The sequence below is a fragment of the Malaya genurostris genome, chromosome 3 (genome assembly GCF_030247185.1).
Source record: "Malaya genurostris strain Urasoe2022 chromosome 3, Malgen_1.1, whole genome shotgun sequence".
Lineage (NCBI taxonomy): Eukaryota > Metazoa > Arthropoda > Insecta > Diptera > Culicidae > Malaya > Malaya genurostris.
The window spans coordinates 225,609,233-225,627,280 of NC_080572.1; the positions used below are offsets into that span (position 1 = coordinate 225,609,233).

The window sequence follows — 18,048 nt, forward strand, 5'->3', positions numbered from 1 at the left end:
AATAACGTGTGATTTATATTCAATATTTCTCGAAAACAGAAAATTATTACGTTCAGTGCGTCTTAATTTTTTCATATCAATTGATGATCTTTATTCAACTTACCGCAAAAGGTATTGTAACTGATTTTTGCAAAGGTGATTTTTATCCTTCAATTTCTAATCTTACAAGACAAGAAATAACATGAAGAAGAAAAAATTACAAAAAACTTTTCTCGGAAGCTAGATAGAAATAGATAAGATAAAATGTTATCGTGAAATTCTACGAAAGTAATGTAATTTTTAAAAGAAACGTTGAAAAGATTTGATAACTGAAAGAAAGAAACGAAAAACTGCAATTGACAATCTTCCCGTCCCCCTCGTTTTCCCTATAGTTATGGGGAAATTCATGAACACGATTGAAACAATAATCATCCTGTAAAATACATAAAGGAAGAACTAGAAGGTGCTACTAATAACATAGTCGGGAAGTTGTGTTAACCTTTCGTGAATATCATGACAGTACTAAGCCCAACATGGAGACTAGGGTAACAGAGGTATTTTGGCCCGCTTTAGGATCGATTTTATTTTGGCCCACTTTGTAAAAATATCCACCAAATGTTTTAATATCTTTGAAAAATCCTTCCGCAATAGGTAATTTAATGTGATTAGCTTCAAACTGTTGCAACATGGGTTACCTAAGATCGATTGAATCCATATAGTTTGTTAGGTGGGCCAAAATATATGAAGTGGCCAAAATACCTCTGTTACCCTACATATTGTATGGCGTAATTTAACATAATAACTATCGAATAATTTTTTAATAGAGTAGTAACTGTCGACTGTCAAATTTTAATTTAAAGTTAAAATAATTCGCGAGATGGTTCACAGTCTTACTGTTACTAGAAATACTTAATAAGTAGTCGAGATGAATTTTGTTTTTCAACAAGAAATTTGTGTTTAAAGTTAGTTTAGTTAGGGTAACAGAGGTATTTTGGCCCACTTTAGGATTGATTTTATTTTGGCCCACTTTGTAAAAATATCCACTAAATGTTGTAATATCTTTGAAAAACCTTTCTGCAATAGGTAATTTACTGTTATTAACTTCAAATTGATGCAACATGGGTTACTTAACATTGATTAAATCCATAAAGTTTGTTAGGTGGACCAAAATATATGAAGTGGCCAAAATACCTCTGTTACCCTATATCGTTAACTTTGAAGGTTCACCGGGAGGTGTCATCAATTCTCAGTTATTATTGATACCAGTGTAGTAAAACTTCATTCAGTTCAATTGAAACTGAATGTGAAACACATTGATGATCTCTCTACTGCAGTAAACTTCACACTCTGACACACATAACGTTTGCTGACGGCCCGAACGGGCAGCATTCAGTTCATCATTCCTTTCTCTTCAAATCGAGGCTCAGTTTAACCACCGTCAGTTGATCTTTTGAAGTAACAAAATATCTCTTTCAATAGTGTGAGAGCGGTCTTCAAATGAGATTCATGTAAACATTCGAATTGGTTCAAGATAATAGATGAAAGACAAACCAGATAACTGAAATATCCATTACAGAATACACATCAATTAATTGTTTCCTCCTTCAGTTTTCATTTTTAATACTTTACTCCATTTATAATTCTATTCATTCGAACTTACTTACTACCAACAGTGAAGACAATGAAGCAGCTAGACTACTTGGCACTTGAAACTGAACAAGCAAAACTTCAAATGACTAGGTACGATAATTCAACTGACGATGAATTCTGGGAGCTTCTCTTGAAAATGGCAGCAAAAGTCAAATGATTTAGTAGGGATACGCTGACGGTTAATGGCCATAAATTTCATTTTCATCCTATATTATTCGATTGAAAATACAATTTTACCGCACTGTCTGATACACAAACGGTCTGGCTTGGTTGACTGATTTCCGCAATAAATAATAAATTTGAAATAATAATTCTGAATAAAAATAATGAAACTACGCAGACTTTGAATCACCCCCCCCCCCCCCCCCCCTCTCTCCCCCCTCGTAGACAAAAGTAGACTTTCGTAGACTCCCCCTCCCACAGAGAGTATACGTGATAATTGCATGGCCCCAGTCACGTACCCAGAGGGGGGCCCGAGGGGCCCTGGCCATATCTCGAAATCAAAAACAGATATATAATTATCTAGAAGATCCACTGGAAAAGTTTAAAGTGTCTGTTAAAAACTCCCGTAAAAGGCGCACAGAAAATTAGATACATAACCAATCTTCAATAACATTATTTTTTATCTTTGGGCCCCTCCCAAAACGAAATCCTGGGTACGGGCCTGCATGGCTCCCTACACGTCGCATCAGGAAAAATATATTTAAATGCTGAGCAGCATGTAAAATGTTAAAATATGCATTCTGTAATTCGATCGAGTGATACTTTTATATGGAAAACTCGAACTCGATCGAGTTTCAGAATAATTTCGCATTCGATCAGAATACAGAATAGGGATAGAAGAATAAAATCATTTCTCTCGAAATTTCAAAAGTGTTGGTTCGAGCTGACACTAATTTATAATTAATCCATCATCATACATCAAAATATATCAAAACATTGATATAGTATATTATCGATATTATTCAATGAGTTTCGCAATGATGAAATGAAAATCGACTTCTGGTGAAACTCTCAACGGGTGAGTCCGTTGTTTATTGTTTATTGAAGCAGGGAAAAATCCTCTTGAGTTGACCAACTATTAGTGCTTACTAAAAAGGGCGCAAAACCTCCTCATCTTTCAGTACCAGCAGATAATACCTTGGATAAAACAAAATCCAAATCGTTGCATCGTATGAGTACGGAGGAAATTCGAGCATTTCGCAAGAAAGAAAGGATTTTCATTCGTACTTTGACGACTCGACGCAGCCACACAGCGTAATTTTCGCTTGTAGTTCAATGAAAAGAAAGTCCATAGGACTATAAACGAAAATTAACTGGCAATATAGCATTAGTTGCTGTGCCTTCAAATCGGCGTCATCTCAAGTAAGGTGATGTCTACCAGAAAAGAAGAAGAAGAAATGAAAATCCAATCCCTCTCAGCAGGCCGTTCAATTTTGTTGATTTTTGAGCGCTTGTTGAACGATATATTGCACGAAATATTCGTTCAATTTGCTGGAACGGTTTGTTGTTGTTTTTTCTCTTGAAAAAATGGTGTGAAAATTAAGTGTTACCTTTCCATAGAAAGAAAATTTGTTGTTATTCTACGTGAAGTAGAAGTATTGTACAGGTATGTATTGTTAGTTTAAACAAATAAGTGGAAAAAACTTCTGAAATTCTGCAGTAAAACTAGTCCAACGGGGCTCCAACTCCTCATGTTAAAAATGGCTCAACAATGGACCTCTGTCTGCCGGGTTTGTTGAACGAAAAAAATGGCATTCGGTTCAACGGTCTGTTTCAAAATCGGCAAACGAAGGTCCCGTGTTGGCCTCCCGTTGAACGATTGATTGGACTTTCATTGGACCAATGATCCAACGTATTGGACCAATGAAGGACCACCGTTGAACGTTTTTTTCTAAGTGGGATATTATATCTAAACAACCTCAAGATATTTATATTTCACAGAATAATCGTCAGTAGTCCGTCCCTTTTGCATACTGAGCAGCTGAATTGTTGCATGTGGACAGAGCTGCGTGAGTGCCAGATATACCCAGTAGATCACCGGAGCCGTGCTGTAGTTGAGGTATGGGGCTCGAAACCAGAATCCTCTGCGAATGGCATCTCGAAGTTGATGGGTGAAAAATGCTATAAAATTTACAGTCAACCATAATGACATACTATATTGAACTTTACTGGCTATGGCACCAATCATTGATATCAACAGTATTAGGAATATTGATGAATTATGCAGGAATGGTCGCTCAGTCAGATTGGTAGCATCCTGTAATTAATTGATAATATATATTTTGAATTATTAAATATATTGTTACATACATGCAAACTCAATGATTTTGCTTCGATGAAATGGTCTAGGTCAATTAAAGATGAAATAACGCAGCCGGTAGCTATCAACGCATACTTCTCATTTCGTCCAATCTGGTCTTGGAAGTTGCGTACGACGATTTCGGTTACCATTAAACCGATCCAAGCGTGAGTTACATTATCAATTACTGCTTTCAGAATGTGAGGTTTCTGAATTGCAACAGATAGCTTGTCACCGGCAATGCAGACGATCAATAAGACAATATGTTTAAGCAACAGAAGAATCGTAGGAGACATGTTTGGTTAGCATCCTGTAGTCATCGATAGAAGAAACCCTATTTATGAGACAAAAAACATAATAATTAACTGATCTAATTCAAATAGCAAAAAAATATTAGTTGCACTAAATTAAACGGTACAACCGGTTTGTCATTTTGGTTAACCAAAGTTTTTTAAGTGTTTGACCTATTTTCATGTTTTTTATATATAGTGAAAGTGTAGCGACGTGACAGTGATATAGTCATCAATAATGACTAAAAACTGTTTTCATACCTTCTGAGCTCTGTTCTAGTCATTTCTAACACTTTGTACCAAAGTATCAATTATCATTTACATAGATTATGCAACATCAAACATTTATTTTGCCATGTTTTCAAGTTTTGCATTAATCACAAATAATTATTTAACGGGAGTGTGTTCGCTTCTGTCGAAATAATAAATTACTCATTCGTCATTTTTCGGTTGGCCACGTTTCGATCTCATTTCATAGTGAAACGAAACATTGTATTTTACGTCATCTGTTTATGGTACTACGTGTCATGAACAAGAAGACTTTGCTCTGTTTTTTAATTAAACTTACCCGACAAATAATTCTTCCCTATTATTTCGGCCCTTAACTCAAATCACTTTCACTACATTTTGAAAATCTTGTTTATATTAGAAAATAATATAAACAGAATTTGAGCTGTGTGCCGATCAAAATTGTCAACATCGGCTGCTGAAACGTCTTTTTGACCAGCGGCGGCGGCGAATCGGCGTGACGCTATTTCCTGAAAACATCGGCGGCGGAGGCAGCGCGATTCGGCGTAATCAATTATAAACATATTAAAAATTTTAATATTGATTCACACAGGACAATTTCTCTATCTTATTGTTTTGTCGACCTACAATCAACGATCCTAATGTTTATGTGATCCATTACAGCCAACGTAGTGAATGGAGATGGTAAATGTTTTCGAATGCATCGAATTAGAGGAGAAATTGAGATGAATATAAGTGCGATATTTGGAGATGGTTGACTATTGTTTATTATGAGCAAGAAATATGAAGTTTTATTCGGAACTATTTTTCAAATCGCTTTTTACATAGTTGATAATTATCATGTATAAAAATCGTTTTATCAAGACAAAAAATAAGTATATCTTTTTCGTACGTATGTAATTAACATACAATCGATTAGGCGCTCAAATTCATTCAGATATCAAAAATAATATCAAATTAATAAATTCAAATTTTAATTACTTCACATTTGTAACGATTTCTTATAAAAACAGGTAAATTCATTTGAAAAGTCATAGTAGAAGTAGAAGAAAATGTTTTTACTTTGAGTTGGTAAAGTTGATCTTAATCTATTGTGCGAAAACTAACGTTTATTTAGAATGGATCATGAAATTTTGTTCAATACCATTTTTCAAATGCCCGGAAATAACAAATAAAGTATCCAAAATAAATGGTACTCGATCACTAAACATTCTAGTACCTGAGAAATCAACACTACACTGGTTTCTAAAAAAAATGTTAATCGGAAAAAACCTAACATTATTTATTTTTTTCGGAAGAACCCTCCTTTTTTTGGTTCCATTTTTCATTTTCAGATGTCGCGACCGATAATGTGCCAATAGCTCAAAAACTTTTAAATAAAGACAGAAAATAGGCTTTGAATCAAATGACATTGGCTTCGGTTGACATCGGTAGCACTGATTTTCAGTATAAGTGGGAGGAAAGTAACTGTACTGTAATTTTCAATGAATTTTCATGAAAACTGTAAACAATTTTCCACATTGATAAAATCATTTTTCGGCTGATGTAATATTATCGGCGGCACGATTAAAATGTGATAACCGGCGCGCTGATCATCTTTTTCTTAAATTGGCGACGTGTCGAAATTATCGGCGGCGGCGGCGTGGCGCGGCGGCGCACAGCTCTAAACAGAATAACAATTCTGCATAAAATGTTCAAAACGACGTATGTAACAAAGAGAGATTCTCTTTGTTTACTTTCTCTTTCGATTATTGCGGAATATTCCTGCTTTTTTCGGTAATTTGTCCAGAGCAGATTCAAAGATGATAGCTTTAGTTATTATTATCGGTAAATAATTGGAGAGAAGGATTGCTAAGAGTGCCGTAATAATCTAAAGAGAAAGTAAACAAAGAGAATCTCTCATTGTTACATACGTCGTTTTGAACATTTTATACATAATTAATATTTTCATGTGAATGGCCTTCAGAAACAAGATACTGTGGTCAGAGCTGCCAGGACATTTTCTCAAGAAACGGTGTTTGTCGCAATAATAGGTATCCCATAAAACCATTGAAAACGGGATTGTTTTGATGAGCAAAACAAGCAAAGATCCTCCCGCATGAACAGAAAACCATACACAAACTATACCAGATATCGTCAAACGTTAAGAAATACGGTTTGGATGATAAATGGAATAGGTTATTAGGCAGGTCTGATGGAACTTTTGCATGCGGGCTGTCAATGACGAACCCAACGTCGAAAATACATACCTTGGTGACTCGATTTTGCAACACAGTGAGTTTTTTTTAATAGACCTATGATTTTTTTCCCCTTTCTTTTGTAGCAAACATCCAGCACTGCACAACCGGTCGAATTGAAGGAATGAACTCCGTCCCCAGCCCTATCCAAATTCAATTATTTTTGTGGAATCTTCATTTATTTGATTAAAGCAGGTTGACTCGCACCGAAATTGCGTTAGTTTACACGCATCTCATATACATCAGACATAAAATTTCAAGTATCTGTTGTCGCTGTATTAGTGTCTTTCCCGTGCACATGAGCTACTGCACAGATTCAAGAAGAGAAAGAATTACTTAGCTCAGCTCTGAGATCTGTTTGTTTAATAAAAAATCCCATCCGAAAGTATATCGTTATCTTGTTGTATCGACAATAACAAGCGAATCTCCATTGCTCAATCTTAAGTTTACGCTTACAACGAACTGTTACATCTGCTATCATACCACATAAGCAGTGCACAACTTATCAATTTTGTCACGAGACGCCACTGCAAACATCTTATTTTTACTGTAGAATATTCATGAAAACAGCAACAAACTGAACGAACTGTTATTTGATTAGTTTCGTCCGGTACGAAGTTCAACATGCATTCAACGTACAATAAAATTTAATCACTCTCTTAGTACGAAAGACAATTCACTCGAAATTTATTCATGAATTGTAATATAAAATTTCAATTACCTTATCTGGCAACTCTGCACACGTTTGACGTCTTTGACGTCAAGAAGATTATGTTTTCGATTGATTGTCTTGTTGAAATGGTTGAAGTATGAAAAAGAAACAGGGAAAGTTATCAATAAAGTAAAAATCATTCAACAAAAAGGAGCAAAGTGAAAAAAATTGTTGTGTATCGAGTAAAACAATTGAACTGGATATATTGAGCAGTTTTCGATAATTTGGAGGTATAAATTCAATCATAAGGACATTTTGTGAACAAATTCAGAAAACTAGAACAGCATAAAAATGTCGATCATGGACAGAATCAGACAATCATACTGGGTCGAAAACGTACCAAGACGGAACATTATTGCGACTCTGGTAGCGTCTTTCCTCGTAAGTAAAGGAGTTTATTTTGTTTTCGTGCTACACTAATCGAATTAAATTTGCATGATTTTAGTTTTTCAGTGGATGGTGGATTGCGATCGATACCGCTTCTGTACATCCCAAATCATGGGATTTCTCCTATTACATCTGTGGTATTTTAGCTACCATAAGTTTCTTCATGGTCAATTCGATTTCGAATGAGATGGTGAGTCATACTCATTGTTTTATAACAAGCGTTTTTATTCTTCGTTGAGTATAACCAAAAAATCCTATCAGATAAATCAATTTGATGGAAACTCTTAGTTTAGCGAGAAAACATTTCTGATCATAGGATAATTATGTATCACGTGAATCAAATTTGCAGTCAATATGTTGATAATTTTATAGGTTTCAAAGAAGGTTTTTTCATCGGTAAAATTTCAGTTTTATTAACATTGCTTGTTATTAGAAACTAATCTGAGTTTGTATCCTTCAATTGAAAGCAACAGAAAGGTGGAAATAGAATTATCTATTAGATATGAAAAGTCGTTATCTTAATAGGTACTTAAAGTAATTGAGACTTAAAGCCAGAAAAATATATATTTTATGCAAATTATACAGAAATTTAAAAAAAACTATCAATTATTTTTTCTCTTCTATACAGCTTCATGGTGGTGCAGCCTACACTGGTGGTGTACTGGGTGAAAGTGGCATTAAGGTATTCCTATTCATTGGATTCGTGCTTGGTTTTGCTTCGATAATTGCAGCCATCTGGATAATGATTGCGGAATTTGCTACTAACAACGACAAGCTGGAAAAGGGACCAGGATACGCCCTCCTGGTGCACAACATTTTCATTTTCTTCTCATCACTAATCTACAAGTTTGGTCGTCATAGTGATGATCCGTACGCTGCTGGGATTTTCTAAACATTTTCAATTTAGTTTATATATTGCCATCCGTGCTTGTGATTATGCGATAATTTTTTTGTCCACAGATCACCGATGAATTCATTACTTAATGAGAAATGTTTCAAATGTACACTCGAAGAATGAAAGCAATGCGGTGATATCTCATTTATAGAATTATTTTTCACATGAAATTCAAGTACTAAACATATTCATGAAAATATACACTCTGAATTAGTACATCTTCGATGAGAACAGTAGAGAACTTGAACAAACTTCTGAATGATGGTCAGCTATTCAGGTACGATTTTATGAATATGAAGTAATATAATACTGCAATATTAACCTAATATTTTAATTTCGAAATATGTATATATTATTGCAGTATAAAATAAAGAAAACTTACAGTACTAGCCATGCATGTTTTTAATGTTATCCGAATACAAATGGATATATGTTTTCAAGATAAATCGTAACCTGACCTTGAAGTAAAGGGTGTTACGATAAAAAATCGGTTGATTTCAACTAGGCGCATTTTCATCGTTGTGCGTTAATAAAACCTGCATACCTCTCATTTTAAAGCTGGTAGGGGAGACCGGGACTAAATCGGACACTTTTTAGAAATTGAAAAAAAAACCATTAAACAAAACTGGATTTTTACCCAAGTCATATCTATCGCGTCATCTCCAAGCGCGTTTGCGAAGTCAATCTATGAATCGAAATAATAGCAGTTTTATAAGATATTTAAGCTGTCCGGTTTAACCACGTGTCCGGTCTAGCCCCTGTCTCCCCTAATAATTAATCCATCCCCCTCCCTGTGTACGCGCCTTTCAGCCTTTTCCCCTTAAACTTACTTTTTCGAATGGAATTCCTAAAATTTGATGGAATGTACTAAAAAATAAGTTGGTTTTCTGGTTTCGTGTAATGTTTGATTTCGATATATAGAAAACCCGAACTACTCGCATGTCTGGTGAGCGAAATCATGAAGTTATATGGCAAGTAAATTAGTCGGCCTGAGTACGATCTCGGAAGCTGTTCATGAGGATGCTAACTTGGTACAGGACGATGAAACCTACATTTGTTATTGTTTAAAACAGGGGTTCCCAAAGTGGTCGATATAGACCCCTTGGGGTCGATATCTTTTTTGCGGGGGTCGACGTAAACAAAAACTGACTATGGGGGTCGACGAGGTCTAGAAATCGACCCCCTATTGTTTGATATAAGTTGTATTTTGAAATATTTACGCTAAAAAGTTTTGTTTCTTTAACCATCCTCTGAAATTTTCCATCAATATAAAAAACTTGTTTATATTGATGGAAAATTTCAGAGGATGGTTAAAGAAACACAACTTTTTAGCGTAAATATTTCAAAATACAACTTATATCAAACAATAGGGGGTCGATTTCTAGACCTCGAAGCAAGAATTTGGATTTTCAAAGGAATTTGTTGATGGGGGTCTGAGGCTTAAGTTAATTTTAGTAAAGGGGTCCATGACCCAAAATAGTTTGGGAACCCCTGGTTTAAAATAACAATACAATTAGTTACCCATCAAAAAAACAAAAACGTTTTGTTCCAAACCGAAATATGGTAGGTTCAAACAAAATATGCTGTTTTAAACTAGAATACGGTTGTTCCAAACAAATGTTGGTTGTTTAAAAAAACATTGGTTGGATCAAACCAGAGTTGTTATCGTAATGAGTGCCTGGAAAAAGGTCTGTTCCTCAAGCAAAACAAATGTTTCGTTCTGTTTTGGTAGGAATTGTCATTCTGCCATTACGAAAAAATCCATCGAGTGGTACACCGCAAACAACATCGAGAACGTGCCCAAGGACATGAACCCTCCCAACACGCAAAGCTCGTTGGACCGTCGTCAAGCGGAACGTCAAGAAGAGTTCAAGGCAGGTTGACGTCAATTCGTAGTTGCAAAAAAGGAAGCTTGAATACGTATTGAAACCTGGAATCGCGAAGCGTCAAGACGCGCGTGCGAGCTAGTTACATTCAGTCAAAGCAAACCTATCAGAGTGAGCACGTTGTATTGAAAGAATAATGGCTAACACAAAAGTTCGATATTTACCCTTATTATGTACTTTGATCGATTCGGAATATTTCGATCGAATGTAAAAATTTGCATTCTGTAATTCGATCGAGTGGTGCTTTTGTATGGAAAACTCAAGCTCGATCGAAATACAGAAGACGAAATTTCGTGTTCGATCGAAATAATCCGATTTAAACGAAATACAGAAGCGCCATTTCCTTTGCCATCGGGTTGATCGAATGTAACTGGGTCGTTCTCGTGCCTAGACGCTTCGCTTGATGCTTGAACTCGCAGATGAATCAAAAATGTTCTAGTTTTGTCGTGAATATGACTTACTTTACTATGGGGTGCCTTTTCAAAATGTACCCCCTGAGAGAGTGATAAGTTTTTGATCGTGAATATCTCTTGTTGTATGTAACGAATCAACATAATTTTTGCTACATGCCATCGGAAATATGATCACAATTTTATGATAAAATTTTCAGTTGTGTGACATAATTTCAAATAATTCAAAATTAAACTTTTCTGAAATGTTTGGTATAAAAGAGTATCAAAGAGGATAATTCATAAGGCGCGTTTGCCTTTCTCGTATTTTTAAAGCTCATAGCTCAGTGATCTGTGAAAGCATTTATACAATCTAACTACCAATAGAATCGAAATTTTTCAATTTAAACGTGTATAGCAACAGCATTGAAGTATTTCAATAGTACACTATTGAAAAACCTGTCAACACCAGCCAATCAGAATGTGTTCTCAGGAAGCCCAAGTAACAATTTTAATATTAATAAATACTTGTAGCTGTCTTCAATGCTATATAATAAATCTTGCAATAAAACTTTAAACTCCACGAAAACCTACTGAAAACCTCTATAAGAGCATGTTCCTGCAAAGTGGACCATTCTTCATAAGGTTTATAAATCAAAATGAAGAATCTGCATAAACCTGCTTTAAAACTCCAAATTCAAGAAAATTTTGAAACCAGCTTTACGATCAACATTAAATTTCTTTGGATGGAATGAATTCCGCTATGAATAAACTGTCGTTTTGATGATATTTTTCTTGACTATGTGTGTCATGTCTACTTTGAATGCAATCAGTAACAATATATTATATTTTAATTACGAGTTTGAGACCTTTTCCGAACGTAAAAACTTCATGCGCTTTTATTTTTATCGTGAATGTAAGGATAAAAATAAGAATTATAACTAATCGCCTTGAAATAATAGCGGTTTTTGCGAAAGTCTCCATGATTTATGAAAATTATTTTTTGTGATTCATCGTCATTTTTGTATAAAACTATTCTGTGGCGATAAAACTTGTGCATACGATCTGAAAATGAATCATGAAAGTCCAACATATTTCCTCGTTTTTGCATTTCGAAGTTTATTTGATGTCAATAAAGGCTACGCAAAGAACATCATAATGGCGGCCATGAAATTTCTTTTAATGCAAATTACACTTAACCTAAGAAGCAATAAATCAAATAGCCTACAACTAATGTGTCATAAATGTACTTTAGAACCCTCAAATTTACTCTGAGTGAAATTGTCATAGAATGAACACGCACACACACAAAACTAGATTTATGAAAGAATTTAACTGACAATAATGTTTTAAAGAAAATGTTTGAAAGCAATATTAAGAGTGTTTGCATGGTTTTATTCTAGTGCAAATTGTTTTATTTTAATTTTATTTTTAATGCAGGTAAAGGGTTTTATAGAAGTTTTGAAAACTATGATATTACTGATTAAAAGAGACACTTATTATAGTTGGCATAAAACAGGTAGTGATTGAAAAATCAATTACAAAACTCCTATAAATTATAATCAAAACCATAAGGCATTCGAATTGTTACTTGGGAGAGAACAAAATATCAGCTGCTGTACAACAAATCGTTCGAGAAAAATGTTCCGAACAGTGTTTAATATCGTAGTGAGTTCCACAATTTGGTCCTTCTGAATGCTAGAAACGGATCCTTACAGCATTTTGATAGTTTCTTTCAATGAATTATGCAAATCCGAAATGAAATAATCGAAATTAAAATTATGTATGTGGTTATTTTTATAGCCGTTAGGGCCGCCCATTAGTGAAAAAGCTACAAACGAAATCACGTAAAAAGAAACCTCTTAACAAGAATTGGATCAGTTTGGATTCTATCGCCACTGCGAGCAGATGTATTTTGTGTCGTTTGCAAAGCTAGTTTCGCTTCCGACAAGAGCGATTACGTCACAGCTGCTAGTCGTTTGCATTGGTGAAAAAACAACGAAAAGAGGACAACGGTGGGGAGCATCACACAAAATCAGCCGTTCTAATGGCTCTAAAAGTTTTCTAAGGAACTATTAGGATTTCTTCTTCGCAAATCGAAGGTAAAATTTTTCAGTTTAGTGCAAATCTAGAACTGTATGATTAGATTTGTGCACTTTTCGCTGTGTGAAATTCACAGTAATCGAGATCAAGTGAAGCCTTCTTTGTTTTTGCGGAAAAAGGGGAAAAAGAGGAATGCTTGCATAATTCATACAATTGATCAACTAATTGATATTCGGAAGTGTTAAGGAACATGTCAGTTGTTTTCGTGTTAACGACATCCAGTTATATCTCTGACATTACCCACCCGCTTTTTTAAAACTTTGCATGGAACAACTCGCAAGGAATTTTAACTGTGCGAAGCAATCAATGCGAAAGAAATTCACGAAACTAATGTTGATCCGAAATGAATAAATTAGGAGTGTAAATGATTTATTAAAAAGCAGCAGGTTTATAGATTTATTTTAAAAATTGGCAAAAAGAATCATTTGTTTTTTGGACTTCGCAACGATTTATAAACTGTTATCAAATGCGCAACAATGTTTCTTTGATTTAGGGACCATTACATCACAATCACAGCTGCAGAGCCAAAGAATACTACATCATGCCTTGATCTTCAAGCCGGACAGTTTCCCTCATTCTGCAGACACCACTTTGGTTGCAAGCTTTCTGCAGCTATGCCATTTTCAACTAGTCTTTCTCGATGGATCAACATTCGTGAATCAGCACGTTGCCATCCACTACGAGGATCAGTCCAGAGTCTTTCCGCTAACGCACTCAATCTTGGCCACAAACGGGCATCCAGTGTCAATTGATCGGCTTGCTCTGTCCATAGGGCGCCTTCAGCTCCCAGAACTTGTGAAGAATACGGTCCACTCATTCGTCGGAGGTCGTTATTGTAAATTTTCTGCCAACCAATGTACGGCGAACACCAATTGTTACCACCCGTAACCCATCCGGCAAATCCACAGTCCAAGTACAGAGCATCATAGTTAGAAATGATCACACGAAAACCTTTCTCTAACAGAGTCTTTAGCTTGGGGTCAGAGCCAGTGGTCCAAACTTGAATAATGTAACGATTTTTGTCGAGGTACTTGTCTACATAGGAATCTTCTGTAAGATGGCTTGTCCACAGCACAATTGACCGTTTTTTCTCTGTAGATTTGTCAAACCGTTCTAATGCATTACTTTGAAAATAAACCCATAACTTTAGGAAATCAGCCTTTTCAAGACCCCAGCCTTTTGATTTCATCCATTGCTTAATTTGCGCGTTTGAAGCCCAGCATTTAAATGATACTTCATCTCCTCCCATATGAAATACGTCTGACTTACTGAACATATCATTCATTTCGCGATAGATATCTTCCAGTACATCGTAAACCTTATCGTTGGTAGGATCCAACTGGCCGCACGGTGGTTCCACACAGTATTGACCCCATGGCTGGATATTGAAACAACTAGTAAGATTTGTTTTCTCCCATCCTTCGCCGACATGTGCTGGAGCATCCAGTTCCGGAACGACACGAATTCCTCGTGCCAAGGCATAATGTACTACATCAGCTACATTCTCTGCCGAATATACTTCTCTGCGTGAGTAAGCACCATAGGTATGCAAAATCGGTTGAGATTTTATGACTAATGGGAAACTTTGCGAGTCAGTAATATGCCAATGGAAGACGTTCATTTTAACCATCGCCAATGCATCGATCGTCCTTTTGATAGATTTTAAATCGACATAGTTTCTCGAAGTGTCTAACAATACTCCACGGTGTGGGAATACCGGAGCATCTTGAATTTCTACATCTGTCACAATTTGCAACTCACTTCTTAAATCGTCAAATACAATCAACTGCGCCAAGGTTTCCAAGGCGTGTCTAGCCCCAAAGTAGTTTTTTGCACTGAGCGCTACCGACACGTCTCCCGAGTTTAATCTTGTGATGGCTAACTTATAACTCTCGTCCGTTCCATGGTTCAGTACCAGAGAATCTGTATCAACGGCCACATTTATCACCATACGTTTTCCCCCGGATCTCAACTGCTCTCCGAAAGCTTTATTCGTCAACTGAACCTGAAACCGCTCGAGGCTGATGTTCCAGTACGTGCCTAAAGCTTCATACGATTTATTCCATTGGTTTTGAATGTCGTCCCCATTAATATGGATCATTTTGCTACCCCAACGGTACTTGCCGGTCGGGCGTGGCCACAATGTACTGAATATCTCGTTACAGTAGGTACGACATACCGAAAGACTGACTGCTTTCTGCAACGTTTCAGTGGAAGTCAAAGCAACTTTCTTGCAACGGTTATTTACACACCGGTAAGCCCAGACTGGAGTGCTGAAAAAAAATTAAAAAAAAATTAAAAGAAATATATTCGAATTGTCCAGTCTTTATCTTTAGTCTATGTGGTTCAAATTAGAGTACTTGTTAGTACTTTGAAAACGTTATCAATTGAAGAAATAAAATACATTGGACCATGTTGGGTTGATGTCTTGTGCACTTGAATACACAATACTCCAGTTGAAGAAATCTCTATACACGATATTCCAAACAGACAAATTTTATAACCGAAGGCGTCATTGTGTATTGATATCAGATTTCTGTTTACTATCCGTTATTGACTCAAGTGATTTATTTCAAGACATTTTGAATGTCTCTTTGCACGAAAAAAAAAACAATCGCTAGGGTATTTAACTTGTATTTTGAAAACTATGGAAACAGTATCAGATCAAGTAGTTAATTAGATAAAGGCTTAATAGAACACAAACATAGCATTCGAAGATTTCATTTTAAAAAAAATCTATTTATTGTCACTCCCGCTAATTATAGAGAAATAAGAGTTTGAAGGTCTATCTACACCTTTCCAATCCGGTTCAGTACCGACACGGAGCCGTGTACGTACTCTAATATTTTTCCACAAGTATTTAATCCGTGCATTCAGCAGCATTGTCCAACACCGTTTCGTATCGGCACAGATCCGGACAAGTGGGAGTGTTCGTATTGAATACCTCCTCCCGCTTGTGAGGAATTCTGGCAACCGTCAGAAGGCTGGCTGCATTCCGGCTGCTGTCAAAATTGTCCAGGCGAAATTACGTCATTATCTCGCTCTACGTGTCTTGTTTATTTCCCTCCTCTTTCTTTTTTCTTTTTTTTATTCGACTTCATTTGATATTCCTCAACTCCGCATGTACGTACAAAAAACTAATCTTGAGACGAGGTAAATGAGATTGAAATATGGGTATGTTTGGTAGTGAGAAAGCAATATTTTTGGCAATAACATTTTCCATGATTAGTATATATGAAGGACAATAACTTATTGCCTTTCATATGTATCTTTTATTGAAAAAATAAAACTAAGACGCTTAAAATGTAGAACCGATTCAAAACGGTTCTGCCAATCTTGTATGGCAAGAATCCGACAGAAAAGAACCGTTAATAACCGCTAGGCGAAATTCTCTGCCGGAAACGGCTGTTGCATTGTTGCATTGTTGGTTATGGCTGGCAGACATAGCCAGTCGTCTGGGAGGAAATCTGCCCGCCGCGTACAAGTGGGCTGAACCGAGTAGGAAAGATGTGAATAGACCTTAAGTACCAATAGTGGAATAATCGTTCTACACATTTCGGAAGACATTCAGAATACATTGATGAACTTTTATGCTAGATTTTTTTGGTACTTTTTGCACAAGCATGTGTTTGCTGGTCTGTACGTGAGGATGCATATGAGTGATGTTCTTCATCAGTTTTTTTTAATTCTCCAAATGTACTAATGTTCTTCAGTACATAGAAAACAAATTGTCAAAAAATTAGTCTCTATTGTTTCTTGTCTTACCTTTCTGATTGCTGTGTAAATGCTTTTTCTACGACTATCAAGCTGATGAAGACCAAAATCAATCCTGGATACCGTGCGTTCATCTTACCAATCGGGTGAGATATTTCTAGAATGATTCAAAATCGGTGTTATTGGACAGTTTAGTTGGATATTAATTACTGTTAACAAATTGCTGAATAGTTGAATATGTTTTATATGACTAAAAGTGTCTTTTTCAGGGCTGCCTAATAATAAACTAAGTTCAATATAACTATTTGAAACATATCGGAAAATTACGATGTACACTTTTCATATTCAAAACGTAGGAACTGAAACTACGGGAAGGAGTGAAAAATGTGGACGGAAACTATTACGAGGGGAAACAATACAATTGTGTTTAGTAGAAATTATAGTGCTTGTTTATCATTTCCAATGAGTTTATCACAAAATTTATATGAAGGAACAATATCGATAGTATTAGTTTAAAACTTGAAATTTTGTTATCAAAATATGGCTTCTAAAAAGAATAACAATTATTATTTCACTGCCTGTTTTTTATCCCTCTCTAGGTACGTACCCAAAATACTAAAAATACATCTAAAAGTTGTCTTCTTCCCCTGCAAACTGTTTAAAGTTGTCTTGTGTTAGTCGATCCGAGGACAACCGTTTCCTTGACTGTTCTGAATGCTCTTCCATCAACTCAATTTTTATGAGCAAGCTATATAACGATTTCTTCGTCTTTTTCTTTCTTCACTGTGCCATCACTATTGATTAGAGTAAAATGGGGTAAAATTCAGTCCTGAAGTAAAAAGCACCCTTGCTTTTCACAGAAATACTGATTCCTGAATTACTGAACCAAGATGATTCATGGTTGAGGAGAGGCAGACCCTGTCAGGTTGGAGCGAAATCAATCTTCAGTTCAGCAACACCATCGCACGGTATCACATTCATCATATCATGTCAATTGTATGGGTGCGCAGTGCTGCAATTTTGGCGCGCACGAATTTCACATTTCTCTCCCCTACTTCTATGCACGATATTCGATGCGGACACGCATGAGGGCGCCATGCTCGCAAAAAAGGAGTTTGCCAATTATTTGTTCGGAAAATATGAGGGCTAATATGATGTCTTTGGGAGAGGTCTCTTAAAAAGTTTTCATTTGTCTAGGCATGAAAGTCTACGAGGTATGAACGTCTACGTCGAGGTGAAAAATTTGTTTGTTTTG

The 18,048-nt window shown here is 35.9% G+C and overlaps 3 protein-coding genes across 3 annotated transcripts; 1 reads left to right on the forward strand and 2 right to left on the reverse strand.

Moving 5' to 3' along the window:
- Positions 1–3,535: 3,535 nt before the first annotated feature.
- LOC131438008 (transmembrane protein 267) lies at positions 3,536–4,942 on the reverse strand. Its single transcript, XM_058607747.1, has 3 exons — positions 4,790–4,942; positions 3,943–4,265; positions 3,536–3,889 (listed from the first exon to the last, which is right to left on the reverse strand). Exons 2-3 carry the CDS (start codon positions 4,225–4,227, stop codon positions 3,542–3,544), a joined length of 633 nt encoding a protein of 210 aa, XP_058463730.1. The 5' UTR covers positions 4,228–4,265; positions 4,790–4,942; the 3' UTR covers positions 3,536–3,541.
- Positions 4,943–7,470: 2,528 nt separating this feature from the next.
- Positions 7,471–9,090, forward strand: LOC131438252 (transmembrane protein 50B). Its single transcript, XM_058608125.1, has 3 exons — positions 7,471–7,800; positions 7,865–7,996; positions 8,435–9,090. Exons 1-3 carry the CDS (start codon positions 7,711–7,713, stop codon positions 8,696–8,698), a joined length of 486 nt encoding a protein of 161 aa, XP_058464108.1. The 5' UTR covers positions 7,471–7,710; the 3' UTR covers positions 8,699–9,090.
- A 4,377-nt stretch (positions 9,091–13,467) lies between these two features.
- On the reverse strand, positions 13,468–17,511 carry LOC131438836 (chitooligosaccharidolytic beta-N-acetylglucosaminidase-like). The gene is made up of 3 exons (XM_058609166.1): positions 17,401–17,511; positions 16,845–16,950; positions 13,468–15,352 (listed from the first exon to the last, which is right to left on the reverse strand). The coding sequence occupies exons 2-3, from the start codon at positions 16,925–16,927 to the stop codon at positions 13,633–13,635; spliced, it is 1,803 nt and encodes a 600-aa protein (XP_058465149.1). The 5' UTR covers positions 16,928–16,950; positions 17,401–17,511; the 3' UTR covers positions 13,468–13,632.
- Positions 17,512–18,048: the final 537 nt, after the last annotated feature.

Excerpts from the sequence above, each read along its gene's own strand:
- LOC131438252 (XM_058608125.1), top strand. The coding sequence starts at position 7,711 with ATGTCGATCATGGACAGAATCAGACAATCATACTGGGTCGAAAACGTA. Across the intron at positions 7,801-7,864 it reads CTCTGGTAGCGTCTTTCCTC|TTTTTCAGTGGATGGTGGAT; the intron begins GTAAGTAAAGGA and ends GCATGATTTTAG. Across the intron at positions 7,997-8,434 it reads ATTCGATTTCGAATGAGATG|CTTCATGGTGGTGCAGCCTA; the intron begins GTGAGTCATACT and ends TCTTCTATACAG.
- LOC131438836 (XM_058609166.1), bottom strand. The coding sequence starts at position 16,927 with ATGAACGCACGGTATCCAGGATTGATTTTGGTCTTCATCAGCTTGATA. Across the intron at positions 15,353-16,844 it reads TTTACACAGCAATCAGAAAG|CACTCCAGTCTGGGCTTACC; the intron begins GTAAGACAAGAA and ends ATTTTTTTTCAG.
- LOC131438008 (XM_058607747.1), bottom strand. The coding sequence starts at position 4,227 with ATGTCTCCTACGATTCTTCTGTTGCTTAAACATATTGTCTTATTGATC. Across the intron at positions 3,890-3,942 it reads CAAAATCATTGAGTTTGCAT|GATGCTACCAATCTGACTGA; the intron begins GTATGTAACAAT and ends AATTAATTACAG.